The sequence below is a fragment of the Perna viridis genome, chromosome 11 (genome assembly GCF_037379345.1).
Source record: "Perna viridis isolate PV_CMFRI_1.1 ecotype Kerala chromosome 11, ASM3737934v1, whole genome shotgun sequence".
Taxonomy (NCBI): Eukaryota; Metazoa; Mollusca; class Bivalvia; order Mytilida; family Mytilidae; genus Perna; species Perna viridis.
The window spans coordinates 10,087,928-10,101,931 of NC_142455.1; the positions used below are offsets into that span (position 1 = coordinate 10,087,928).

Sequence of the window (14,004 nt, forward strand, 5' to 3'; positions counted from 1 at the left end):
TACTGAATAAGTTAATTAGATTGAAATAAAAAGTAAACTTAGTTGGTATTACAAAGTTGATATAGTCGTTATAAAAATTTAGCTAGGCTTCCGTCCTGCTATTAGTAGTATGACGTGGATACAAAATAACGTAATGACGTCACTACATGACGTGGAAACAAAATAACGTAATGACGTTACTACATGACGTGGATACAAAATAACGTAATGACGTTACTACATGACGTGGACACAAAATGTAATCATTAAACCACGCAAGTAATATAAAAGTGACAGCACACAAATAAATGTGTATCTCATCAGACTGCGTAGGCGTTCCTTACATTTAAGTGATGAATATATGAAACTATCTAGCTCTGTATGAAAGGTTTCGCTCGCCGTCACTTCCTGTCAGTCTAAAACCAGGCTCTCATTGCTTCCAAGAATATCACTTTATTTCTCATTGACTACCTTATAATGACATCGCCCACTATTATCTTAAAATGTATAAAATATTAACCAACCTTTTCTCGTTATATTGTTTGTATAATACAAAGTAGCACAAAAACACTTAGGTTCAATCATAGTATTTTTAATAAAACAACCTACTGCTAAAATAAAAAGTGTTATACTTGAATATTACAATTATTACATTCCAAAACCGTTACAAGGTCACAATGTGGATTTTCTCTTTAATTGAGGTCATATTGTAGGACGCCGATCACTGACTGAAACGACAATGTGTTGATAATACTATACACATGATACACTGAAAGATGTAATAGGATAAAAAAATATCTTGATCGATTTTCAGTGATTTATTTATTCACATAGATCATTCATATCTGAAATGTAAGTATTTAACGTACGCTTTCATGTAATGAGCGTAAAAATTCCAAGCTAATTTTAAATCTAATGTTTAATTATAATTCAGGGCACTTCCTGAAACTGATTTCTATTTATATTACAGATTGCCTTGATATAAGAAGTAATAAGCTATAATGTAAAACTGTATTATTATCATATTATATATGTTTGATTCTTCAACATGTTAGTTTACATTACTGTTTGTTTGTATTGTCATTGCCATTGGACCATAACCATGTTTTGGATTATGAGTTTGTGTCAATAAAGAATTTGAATTTGTAATTTCAGAAGATTTTACATAAGATTTTAGAATGGTGCTTGTTTATATTGTTGACATAGTTATTTAGATGACTTCTTACTTTACATGTTTTCCTGGGAAACCCGTTCTTAAGTATCAGTATTTGTAAGAATCGTGAAAATTCTGTTAAATGTGAGAAACCAAAAATAGACTTCACATATTTTTATTTAAGTTGTAGGTCTTTATGATGAAATGCAAAATTATCCATTCCAATCTATCTGCTCTTAGGAGATAATCCACATTGAAAATCCAACAGTTTTTATTGTGTTTTATTGTCATTTACATAGTTATCTCTACTTAACAGATAATCAGATGTTCTTAATGTGTGCAGATATTTGTTTTATGTTTTTGTTTGTCTATTTGTTTGTTTTTGGTTTTTTAGTGGTGGGGTTATTTGCTATCGTCTGTGAGTCTAATTTGGGCCTCAAAAGTCCTTTAAACCTGACCACAGGTGTGTTTGTGGTCGAAGATACATTGGGTACGAATATAGCGGGGTATAAGAAATTATATTAATAAATGAAAATTATGCAAGTCTTTTTTATTGTATGTCTCCATCTGGGATCTGTATTTCAGCGCGCATGTTATATGTTATATATGTTGCTCACATTTCATGATTATACAGACTAGGGCTATGGCACTTTCGTATGTAATGTTAACGCTGGTAGCTGTATTAGTTGTTGTCTCGGCGGACCAAAAGCCAAACATTTTATTTATAGTTGCTGATGATTTAGGTAAGTAGTACGTTTCTATTTTTTTGTATCCAAATATCTTGATTTTTTTATAACTCTTTCATATCAGACTGATTTTGCAGATCTGTCCTTTATCAAAGATGTCGTACATTTTAGTGATTGAAACGCGGGCCATATTCTACTTCAACAAAGCCAAGGGAATAATTATATTCAGAGATTCAATATGTTTTCATAAGCACTTTTGAACAAATGTGATTTCAATGGTTTTTTCTTTGCTTAACTTTGAGATCAGTTACTTTACTAAACGTGTAAATTAAAATAGCGAAGCCTCGGCGTTTTCATTCTTTTTTTTAGCCAACAAAATGATCAATATTATTCGTATGTTGACTTTTTTATTGGTCGACGTTATTACCTTTAATAAAATGATGACAATCAAACTAAATGATGCAGTTGATAACACGTTCTTACAGATTATTACGATGTATGACACAATCAATATAACTTGTGACGTTAATTTTCCGATTATTAACTTTCCATCCACAGGTTGGAATGATGTTGGATTTCACAATCCTGATATAATATCCCCTAACATCGACTACCTTGCAAAGAATGGAATGATATTAAACCACTCGTATGTACAACCAGTATGCACACCGTAAGTTGTTGTGATTAGTATACAATATTTTGCTTGCAAATGCTTTCACAATGAAAATTAGTTCATTTTATAATTTCCCAGGAACCGCCTTTTTGTTCATTTTGATACGTTCATCTAAACGTGTATCTTTGATATTCAGTATGGATTTTTGGGTAAATACTAGTATACATAATGTTTTTTTTTGTAGATCGAGAAATGCGTTTTTGTCTGGTTTTTATCCATTCAAGTCTGGTTTGCAGGTATGTTTTTTTAAATTAATGCCATGCAGGAAAGCATGCAATTAACCAAATACGGAATTAATATGTTTAAGTACACGCGAAGAAGTGCCACGCTTGAAGATCGTACTTACTACTGCTTCGTGATGATGTTTGTATGAATAATACTTTATATGCTTATCAAGCGTTACAATGTAATCATTATTCGCGCATTGTCATATGTAAGTCGATTATCTTACGATTTACGCACGAATTTGTAATTTCAATTAATATAAATATAGGATGTTGTGCTGTGTGTAGCTTATAATTATTTACATATATATTATGTTAAGTACTGGAAGCATTTAAGGAGAAGTCGCTGGTGATGTTAGAATTTTTGTTCCGCAGAAAAGGGTTCTAATTTTTTTTAATACCACGAAATGCTCGATTTAATATTTGAAAACCAACACACCAAAAAAAAAAAAAATAAATAAAAAAAAATAAAAATAAATAAATAATAATAATAAAAAAAAAATAAATAAATAAAAATGATTATTCTGTTTGTCCTGTTACAGAACCGGTTGATTTCACCTCATACTCCGTCATTTACACCATTAAATCGCATTTTTCTTCCTCAGAAACTAAAAGAACTTGGTTAACACCCCATGCAACAGGAAAATAAGGGGAAATAGTATAGTGCATGTTTAATTTTAATTTATAGAAATATGTTTTGTTTCTGTCAGTTTTCACGCGACAGGCTAATAAATACTTATAAGAACTTGAGCATTTGTGTAGGAGCACGTTTATGATTAATTTTTCACTCTCACTTCTTGACGTTTTAGCGCGGAGCATTGCTACCACAAGCACCATCATGTGCACCACTGAACAGAACATTTCTTCCACAGAAACTGAAAGATCTTGGATACAATACACATATTATTGGAAAGTAATGCATAGATACCTGTATACCCTTTTGTGATCGTATCATTATGATTGCGTCTGTTGTGTAAACTGAAAAAAAATAAAATCTCACATTTGTTTTTAGTTATTTGAAAATAAAGCAAGATTTTTCTCAAATTTAAAAATATGTATGGAGGCAAAAATGGCAGAATTGAAATTGATATTATTAAATACATACCATGAATTAAATATTTGCATTTATACTATGAATGATATATTTAATATATTTATTTAGCTTCTAGATTTGTTATTTTCTGAAAAAGAATTGACGAAATAATTGGGCCAACTCTGCCTTTTTCTGATTATAAAAAAAACATACCATTACTCGTGGATGCTTTTAATTTGGATTTCTGTACGGGCCATTGTTTTCGAAAATTTTGAACATAATATACATGTAATCTATACTTTAACTAACAACACTTTTTACACGAGTTATGAACAAGTTTTAGTACGATACAGTTGCATTTATCTTACAATTTCCACTCACTTATGAAATTGGATCATTTTTGGGAAATGTGTTATACTTAGGTGGCATCTTGGTATGTGTAAATGGGAATGTACTCCAACATACAGAGGGTTTGATACATTTTATGGATATTACAATGGTCAAGAAGACTACTTTAACTATACTATTTGTAAGTATATCAACGTGCATTTATGACGAAATGAAATCGAAATTAGACCATAATAAAACCCAACTTTTTTTCACACTTTATGATAATTTAACCAAGATAATTGCTGATGCGCGGAACAAAATAAGAGAATAACCGTTTAAGTATTATACGTGGTTGGAACATTTTCGTCTTCTTCATATCTATATTTTTCTTTCTTTTGTTTGGGCAATTTTAAACTTGGCTCCTTACATTTCATTCTTCTCGCTATTTTTGGCCTTTCGTCATCCTGGATTTGGTCTACCTAGAATCTTGAATCCTGTTCCTCTTTTACCTGATCTATTTAGGAATAAAAACAGCCATACTTATTAATTACTGCTAATACATGTTTACGAAAATGATTTATATTATGAAAGCTGACGTCTTTATATTTGACAGTAGGCGGATCAGACTTTCGAGATAACAAGAAACCAGTAAAACCAGACACATATTCAACGGTAAGTTGCCGTAGTAACTATTCGGGCTTATTCAACCGTAAGTTTTTGTAGTAACCACTCTGGATTTATAAACGGAATGAACGGTGGTTTGCCGTTATAACTATCATCAGTATTTTGTCATAGTTACAGCCATGGAAATGTATACATAGCTTGCAAATCAACTATTGAAGAAAAAAAATCATTTCAGAAGTAACACGCTTTCTGATTGGATAAATTTGGTACATTATCTCATAGACCAAATATTGTATGACAGACGTCATAATCTTTTTCAATGATTTACTCGTTGAATTTGGATACTAAAATTAAATTATAAGGAATTACTGTAATATATTTGTTGGTCTATATGAAAAAACCTCAATGCTCGTTGTCCACACTTGAAAATAATCTACTACGCAGGTTCTTAAGTGTGCACTACGTGATTGAGGTTATTTCTTCATAGACCGAAAAATAATACAACAGTCATTCTTTACATAATTAAAAAAAATAATATGTAATTCTTAATATTTCTTTCAGTTTGCATACGCTCGTCGTGCTGATCAAATTATATCCGGCCATGATAAAAACAAACCCATGTTTCTGTATTTGCCATTCCAATCTGTTCATGCGCCTATACAGGTAGAGTATATATTTACATATTTACTTTCAATGTGCCATTACCTAAACATTGGTTAAACATTCTTACTATCTGGGCTGGTAATTGTATAACAAAGAATCGTACACAACGCGAAAACATTAGCTTTAGGGCTCAAGCTTGTTTGTGTTTATAAGAAAAATAACAAAGGTGTTCTTCATTCAAAATAATTCAAAATCTTTTTAGCTTTTTACAATTATAAAAAAAAACACGATTGTAAGTAAACGTCGGTGATTTCAACGTTTTTTTCAATCGCATTGAATATTCGTGTTCACCTGAATCGTTTTGTTATCGTACAATACAAAAAAGATAATTGTAAATGCTGACTGTAAAGTCACCTATAAAACAGAAAAAACACCAGTTCTAAAGACTTGAACAGATATACTAGACATACACGAGATGCTGCATAATTGCGGATTTATTTCGAATTTTGAAAATGAAAGTCCTATTATCTGTATGCGCGAAAAACCCTACAAAGACTTGTATTAAGAATGTAGCTGTTCAGTTGACTATATGTGAGTCGCACATATCACATTTTATTTATTATTGGTTATATTCAAATGCATCTGGATGTACTCACTAACGTTTACCGAAGTTAATCAAGTCAAAGGCATGCCACAATTTTTTCGTTGTCCTAAATTATGTTTCTATAAATAACATTTGAACTCTTTTAGTCTTAACAGTTTAATAGTTTAACATTTTTTCTTAAACTCATAGGTTCCAAAATATTACGAAGATATGTACAATAATATAAAGAACAAAGGAAGAAGACAGTTTTCAGGCAGGGTTTTTACACACACACACACACACACACACACACACACACACACACATATATATATATATAGAAGAGTCTGAAAAATTCCCATCGATGTAAGAACTGTCAAATTTGCGATGCAAATTTTTGGTCGTTCCCTCCGCGGGACTCGAACTCGCACCGCGCCCTAGACCACTCAACCAGCTAAAAATATAGCTTTCGCTGATAAACAAGTAAATATAACGTCTCAGAATGTGAAGACCCAATGTATATGCAGTAACATTTGTGTAAAAAACTACTCCACTCCGTGTCATTATATTAACGTGCTTATCAGGTTTTTAGAAGTTTGAGTAACTGTTTTAGTAGATTAACAACTCTTGGTAACATCAAATAATTACTCGGTCGAATATTTAACATTTTTTAATAAAACTTCAGAATTACCGGGCTTAATAGCTTAACACTTGTAATTTATCACAAACATTTCTTACTACATTAAATCCGGCTGAAACCGAACCCTGAATAATCCGAAAACTTATCAAACCAGACATCTCTGAATGATTCTAATAGCAATTTAACACGTTCCAAAGTCCCGATTTTTCCCGTCTTGCTTACACGCTCTATTTTTACAGGTATGGTCACTGCTATGGATGATGCAATTGGTAACGTCACAGAATCATTGAAGAGAAATGGAATGTTTGAAAATACACTGATTATATTTACAGCTGACGTAAGACCTCTATTTCTATTACTGCTAGAATTAACTCTGATTACTGATTTACCTCATTATGGAATTACCACTAGAGGTTTATTACTTATATTGTCATGTCCTTATTTTATCCCGCACCAAAACTTTCAAAATTTTTCATTTGTTACTTTGTTAGTGATATTTGGACAATTTCATGTTCTGTGTTGTATGTGTATATCTTTATACTTGGAACATTATATAGTGATTACCTTTCTAATCTTGGTTCTTTAGTTCAAATATCTTGTTCCATTATTTCTTTCTATCTCTAATGTTTTGTTTGAACCGAATATTAGTGTTGATTTAGATCATTCAACCTCATCAGATATAATTGTAAGAGCTTAGAATCATTCCATATTAAATTAAGACACTGCCTATGGAAGACGGTATTCATACTGTAGATCAAACCCCATCAAACAAATAATGATTTTTCGGTTCAAATACATGTATGCTATAATTTTATTGATTGATAGTCCTGTCTTTATTCAGATATGTAAATTTTAGAAAATATTAGATTCATATCCCGCTAAAATCAACAAAATCAAACCTTATCATGAATAATAACTCTTTCAAAGTGCCAATTTCACATATATTCTCATCACTTATTGTCTTGGAAGCGCAACAACGAAATGAACAGTATGAGTGTTGGTGTGTTCTGTTACTGTTTCTGCAATATCATGCTGGACCATTGAGGTACAATTTCATTGAAATGCACTGAAAATAAACATTTCAAGGGCAGATAACTCGGTCAAAAACCTCATTTTTTAAAGATTCTATTGAAAAAATTTCTGCGCAAATCAAGTGATGCAGAGATCAAATGATGGTCTTTGCAAAGAGAGAAAGTATCCTTGAGTGAAATTATATTGTCAGATCAGTGCGGTTTTGACATGCATGTTTCTGATTTTTCCCATTTTACATTATTCTTACAAACACTTACACATCAAAGTATTTCATTAAGTTTAGATGTTTTTATTTCATATTCTCAATTTCAGAATGGTGGTTGGCCTCAGTTTTACGGCAACAACTATCCTTTACGAGGATCTAAGATAACAGTTTATGAAGGGGGAACTCGAGCAGCTGCCTTTGTTTACGGAGCTGGATTAAAGAAACAGAAGACTGTTTTTGAAGGGTAAGACTTATTTGTAACATAATTTACAGAAAAATAATTGTTCTCCTTGATTATTTATGGTAAGAATAAGCATGCTGCTGATGAAAGGTGACTTCTTTGAATTCGTGTACAGCATATAAAAAATTGCGATATATATTAAATTAGTAACTTTGGTATTTGCTATTTTGTTTTATGCAAGCTTTAAAAAACAAATGCTTAATTAAGGAAAGTATTTAAAATAACATGAGAAGAAGAGTTAGTTAAGCTATTTGAATATATTATTTGCCTTAATATTCATATTACGTGAGTATTATAGATATCCGTTGTACGTAGTAATATGTAGTCGTACGATGTTAAAGATAAGATATGATAATAATTTTATGCTTGTACAGCATGATGCATGCAGTTGACTGGATGCCGACTATTTTGGCTGCAGCTGGCGGTGAAGAAGGTAATGTTTGCGGTGTACTGATTTTCAATATTTCCCCGTTGGATAGAAAGGCGCGAAAAGTAGTAATTCGGTAATTTCACTCTTGGACTTTCTCTCGTGAAAACGTCACAACTTTGATATCAATCAATGTTGAAAATGTAGATAAATTATGAAGAAAATCTATATAATAAATAGGATAATCAATTGGTTATCGTGAATAACCAAAATATGATAACTACTACAAAGAACGCTTGAGGATTAAACTCGTTAAATCTAGGCGTTTTTCGGCACCCGTGATGATATTTTTGATATTCACTCGTATTTCCAAATAATTGTCCTATTACTCTTTAAAGAAGGAAACTATTTATGACATCATTTTTCGTGGTTTTTGTGGTTTCATCGAACCTGAACTGAAATTCCAAAAATAATTTAAATTTCAATCTACAACGTAAAAATTGTACTAAATTCCAGGAAATTGAAACCACAAATGAACAAACTACTGAGAAACGATTAAAATTAACACAAAAGAAACGAAATGCCTTCATAATCAGTGGCGGCTCCATGGGGAGCAGGGGCTTGACTCCTTCCTTTTTGGAAAATTTGCATTCTCCGGACTAAAACTGACAAAAAAGTGTAAATGATATCCTAGCACCCCCTTTTTGTAAGGAACCCCTACTGGCACCCCTTCCTTTCAAGCGTCTAGACCCACCGCTGTGGTAATATATAATATGTTTCTCTTTTCTGTCTGTGTAGTAATGAAAATGGTGGAAAATCAGTTTAGCATTGCCTAAGGTCCAGCAGTTTTAATCATGTGTGAATTACACAACGAACTGGAACGTTTCAATGAAACTGAATGTCTCTTGAATTCTAACTTTCTTTTTGATCGGTTGAAATTTTCCAGTCGCCCAATTTTTCCTGCCTAGGTTCGAATTTTTAACTTACGTCAAACTAATTCTAAATCATTTTTGTTTTACATGTGACAATTCATTATTTTCATTGAAACAGTGCCAGAAATTGATGGAATAAACCACTGGGATAGTTTACGTAACGGGATGAAAACAACAAGGAGGACTGAATTCGTTTACAACCTAGATACTTCATGGCTGCCTATTAATGGTCATGCTGCTATCAGGTGAGTGCTTCCTTAGCCTATTATTAAATTAAATACTTAATTCAATTGCATACATTATTAAATGGTTCAAGTGGTAATAAATAATAAGACACCAACTATTTAATGTGAAATCAAAACACCAAAAACAGCTGTGATGTCTTCCATGCCTAGACCCACTGTTAGTACCTGCATTTTAACATTGCCGCTCTTTCATGTCATTTCATTGTGTAGGTTTTGGACTTCAGTTTAATGTCTTTCACATGATTTGTGTTGTATAGTTTAAAATTGACATAAAGCAACACAAAATAATTCAGTCCGTAAGTCTATTCGGTTTCTGATAGTCATTTGTATTACTGCACAATCAAGAGTTGATGATGATAGAGTAGTAGTTCAACACAGGTCGAGTTGGATTGACAACATGCTTCTGATACGACATTCAAATGTTATTGCGCATGGCAGAATCTCTCGGTAAAGGGATTTGGTTACTTTTTCAATAGTTTTTATTTTGAGTACATCTTGTATACAATGTTTTCTTGGACTTGGATCTTCCTACATATTTGATTCGGATGTTGCTGAGTAGAAGTTACTCATTGAAATACATGTACAGCATATCGAAAATTGTAAAGTGAATATGATTTGGATCTGTTATTTACAGAGTCGGTAATTACAAACTGATTGAGGGATATGCTGGTCCTTATAATGGCTGGTACCCTGTTCCGACCTCGGAGGAAGATGGGAAAGTCGAGGAACCAATCGAGTTAGGATATTATCAATTATATGACGTTTTAAGTAAGTTTTATAAATCTTTTGTTGAATCAAAAGGCAAAAAATAAGTTAAATCCAATTCACGATGATATATTGATGCATAACAAGGACTGAATACAAAACACACTTTTGGACAAAAGTTTAGCGGTCTGACTAAAAAATGCCAAAATATCTCGGTTTAAAGACTAAGTTTTTTTACCCAGCATTCGCCAAAATTAGAAACGCAAACATATTTTTTATATCATACTCATTTTAAATCAATTCCAATTGTTATGATTGTTTATTATTCTTTTTTTGGCAAGCATTTTTTATGCTTATTATGCAAGCATTTAAACCGAATAAAAATCACTACGAATGAAGAGATTGGTTAAAAACATGTCATATATACATCTACAAATGCTTACTGCTTTTATTTTTAGATGATCCAAATGAACGGCACAATCTACATTTAAAGGAAATTAATATTTTAAGGCAACTAAAGGAAAGACTAAACAGTTATAAGAAAGATATTGTGCCACCAGTAACGCTAAAGGCTGATCCAAATTCTAACCCTACTAATTATGGCGGATTTTGGACACCAGGGTGGTGCTAATGATGTGGGAATGGATATGATAGTGATTTCAGTAATACCCTTGGAGCCAACCATGAAAATGACGCCGTTTTTTGTTTTTTGGTTGTTGTTGTTTTTTTTTATTTAAAGAAATTGTTTTGGGTGTTTTTCTTTAAAGAGAAATCACACTTTTGTTTATTCGCATTGTATGGTACAAACTGTTACATCGTCGTCAATTGTGACGTCGCGTTTTGCGTGAAATTTGCGATTTATATCCCTTTGACCGTAGAAGCAATATGACGTCGGGATTCAAGGGCTGCTTTGGGAAATCTTCTGTAAATGTCAGGCGTCAATCTGTGAGTCCGTCTGTCCTACACAAACTCACGACTACAATTTCACAACGGAACCCGAGGAAACACAATAATAATCAGCATTGTCCGATAGTTTTAGGGGGAGTTATGCCAATTTGATTATCAAACATTTTAGCGATGGTCGGGTTGGAGATATGAAACAATTTTCTTTTCTTGGAGAATTTGAGCTAGATTTTCTAATCACGACACTTTGTTGAACTGAGGAATATGAAAGATAGCCCCGTATTATTGCAAATAAAACATAATTTGCATATTAATTTACTGAGGTAAAAATGTAGAAAAAGTTTCAAACGGAGTATTTAATCCAGGCGTGGAGTCAAAGGGGCGTATCCGGCGAATGCTCCGCGCTTGAAATTTGATTTTTTTTTGTTTTTGCATCAAATCAGGATTTTTTTACAAATTCCATCCACAGAAATGTTCTTGCTTCGCATCTCTCGGTCTTCAAATTTTATTTATTAGTCAACTTGAATTATAGATCTCATGCATATATGATCGATTGCCGTCAATTTGCAAAAAAGTTTGCGCAGTATCAGAGTAGGAACACCGGAAAAATAATATAACCTTAGAACCAGGATTTATGTTTACCGACAAGGATGACCTGCCAATTTATTTTCTTGATCAAGCTTTTTTGGAAAATCAAAATGGATGTTTTTTTTTTATTTTTATGGTGGGCTAGGATCAAATTGTCTGTCCTGCCCTATTTTTATTAGAAAATGTATACTTTTTTGTCAACATAGAACGCCGAAATATGAGGGTATCACTTCAAATTTCATGGACTTTGGACTTTACCAAAAAACAAATTGTACTTGGGACTTCACTCGAAACATGGAGTGTACTTGACTTGAATGGGGGTGGGGGTGATACCCCCAAATATTTTTCAATGTAAACTAAAAATATTATGACAATAAAAGTTCCTGCTTCTTTATTTCTTGAAAATTTCAATCCTGCATTTTATTTCAAATTTGATATAAAGTACGCCACAAGAAGACACAAACTTGTAAAAGTACATTTTGGTGCACTCTCTTACATATACGAATACAAAGTTATATCGCTTCTCTGTTACAAACACATTGCCATTATTGATGTACACAATGTCGCGGATTAAAGTAAGATGATATATATATATATAATCAAGCCTAAGCTACATCCCAACTCTAGAATCGATGCAAGGTTGCAAATTTGCGATGCAAATTTGGTCGCTCTCTCTCTTCTCTGAGATCTATTACAACACCGCCTGCACTAAGTCCAACGCTCTAGACCACTGGGCCAACAAGGCTATACAAAGATATAGCTTTCGTTAACCGAGTTAGGAATTTTTCAGACCCTTCTAGAAGTTTACATTATCTTCTCTGAATCAATTTGATCCGATGGAGCAGTGTAGCGAATAGAGTCACATTCTGAGGACGTTTGTATAATATGGACTTGTTGTGACATGTATAGTTAATTTGATCCTCTATCCTACATACCAACACCTAGATGAGCTGTCCCGCACTACCATGCATCGTGTACATGGTTACAGTCCTAGATTAATCCAACGAGGAGGAACGACCCGGCCAGCGAAAGCTATATTTTATATAGCCTAGCTGACCGAGTGGTCCAAAGAGTTGGACTTTGTGCAGGCGGTGTTGCCATAGATGCCAGAGAGGAGAATATGTTCGAATCCCGCTGAGTAAGCGAGCAAACTTGCATCGCTGAAACAATTTAGATACATTCAAAACAAGAAATAAACGATCTACATATTAACATATTATGAAATTTAATTACATGCAGGAATTGAAGATAAGACCAAAAAAAATCAGAAAGACAATATGAACTCAATCAAAAACCGAAAGTAGCATCAGGTGTCCTGGAAGGGTAAACATGTCATGAACCATTGAATTATTATCAAAAGTAAAAAAAGAAAAAAAACAGGAAAATTTCTTTAACAATTCATTCATGATTGATGTTACATTCCAATACAAAAAGGGATACGTATTATCATCACGAATTCTTTACGGAAAATGGTTACAAAGGAAAAGGATAGAGAGTTTTATTACAGCTTTCTTGTTTGTAAAAACAAAAAGGAAAAGAACTGAAGACTTTAAATTTCTTTGCGTATGGTCTTCCTGTTGATCTTCATCTTTGTCCAGAAATTGTCTCTTTGTAGTGTGGCAGTGATCTGTATATCTTTTTCTTTACATAAGACTAAGCAAAATATTACTATATTTAACAGAAAAATCTAATAGACACACTCAGATATTTGAGCGATGTTTTAGCTCTTAACAACGTTGACGATATATATCCGGCAAAACTTTCTTTGAATAAAGCCAAATAAATTGATACATGTGTAATAAAGATTATCTGGTTCTTCATTTTAGTATTCATATCAACAATGGAAATCTAAATACTGAAATTTACAATAAAAGGGATGATTTGTCATTCCCTTTTGTTAGTTTTCGGTTTTTAGATGGTGACTTCCGCTTGTCAAGACCACGTGATTCATTTTGCTCCTATTAGTAACAATATTTCGGATTTTAACGAAAGAAATCTAAATATAACAAACAAATTACTATATCAAGATATTCGATAACAGAAGCTCGTCATAAATACAGACACAGTTTTTGACCGAATATAAAACAAAAGCATAACATAAACCAAGGCAAGGGCACATACACACAAAGCAATACATATTATCAAGCACAGAATAAGCATAGCATGCACTAAATAAAACATATTAATATAGCAGAGAAATAAACATAAAAGTATATAGAAATGCAGGAACTAAATCTAAAGCAGAATTACTGTTATTC

At 32.5% G+C, this 14,004-nt stretch overlaps 1 protein-coding gene across 3 annotated transcripts; it reads left to right on the forward strand.

Moving 5' to 3' along the window:
• The first annotated feature begins 671 nt into the window (after positions 1-671).
• On the forward strand, positions 672-12,140 carry LOC148602926 (arylsulfatase B-like). 3 transcript variants are annotated; one of them, XM_088552568.1, is made up of 15 exons: positions 672-831; positions 1,767-1,875; positions 2,377-2,488; positions 2,676-2,727; positions 3,525-3,628; positions 4,171-4,277; positions 4,692-4,750; positions 5,264-5,365; positions 6,099-6,162; positions 6,768-6,865; positions 7,873-8,009; positions 8,381-8,439; positions 9,424-9,550; positions 10,185-10,318; positions 10,714-12,140. In XM_088552568.1, exons 2-15 carry the CDS (start codon positions 1,776-1,778, stop codon positions 10,884-10,886), a joined length of 1,428 nt encoding a protein of 475 aa, XP_088408694.1. In that variant the 5' UTR covers positions 672-831; positions 1,767-1,775; the 3' UTR covers positions 10,887-12,140. The 3 variants fall into 3 exon arrangements, with proteins under 3 accessions (XP_088408694.1, XP_088408693.1, XP_088408692.1); XM_088552567.1 differs by having other exon boundaries at positions 679-831; positions 1,772-1,875; XM_088552566.1 differs by lacking the exon at positions 672-831 and having other exon boundaries at positions 1,768-2,488.
• Positions 12,141-14,004: the final 1,864 nt, after the last annotated feature.

Excerpts from the sequence above, each read along its gene's own strand:
- LOC148602926 (XM_088552566.1), top strand. The coding sequence starts at position 2,196 with ATGATCAATATTATTCGTATGTTGACTTTTTTATTGGTCGACGTTATT. Across the intron at positions 6,163-6,767 it reads AGGAAGAAGACAGTTTTCAG|GTATGGTCACTGCTATGGAT; the intron begins GCAGGGTTTTTA and ends CTATTTTTACAG. Across the intron at positions 9,551-10,184 it reads AATGGTCATGCTGCTATCAG|AGTCGGTAATTACAAACTGA; the intron begins GTGAGTGCTTCC and ends TGTTATTTACAG.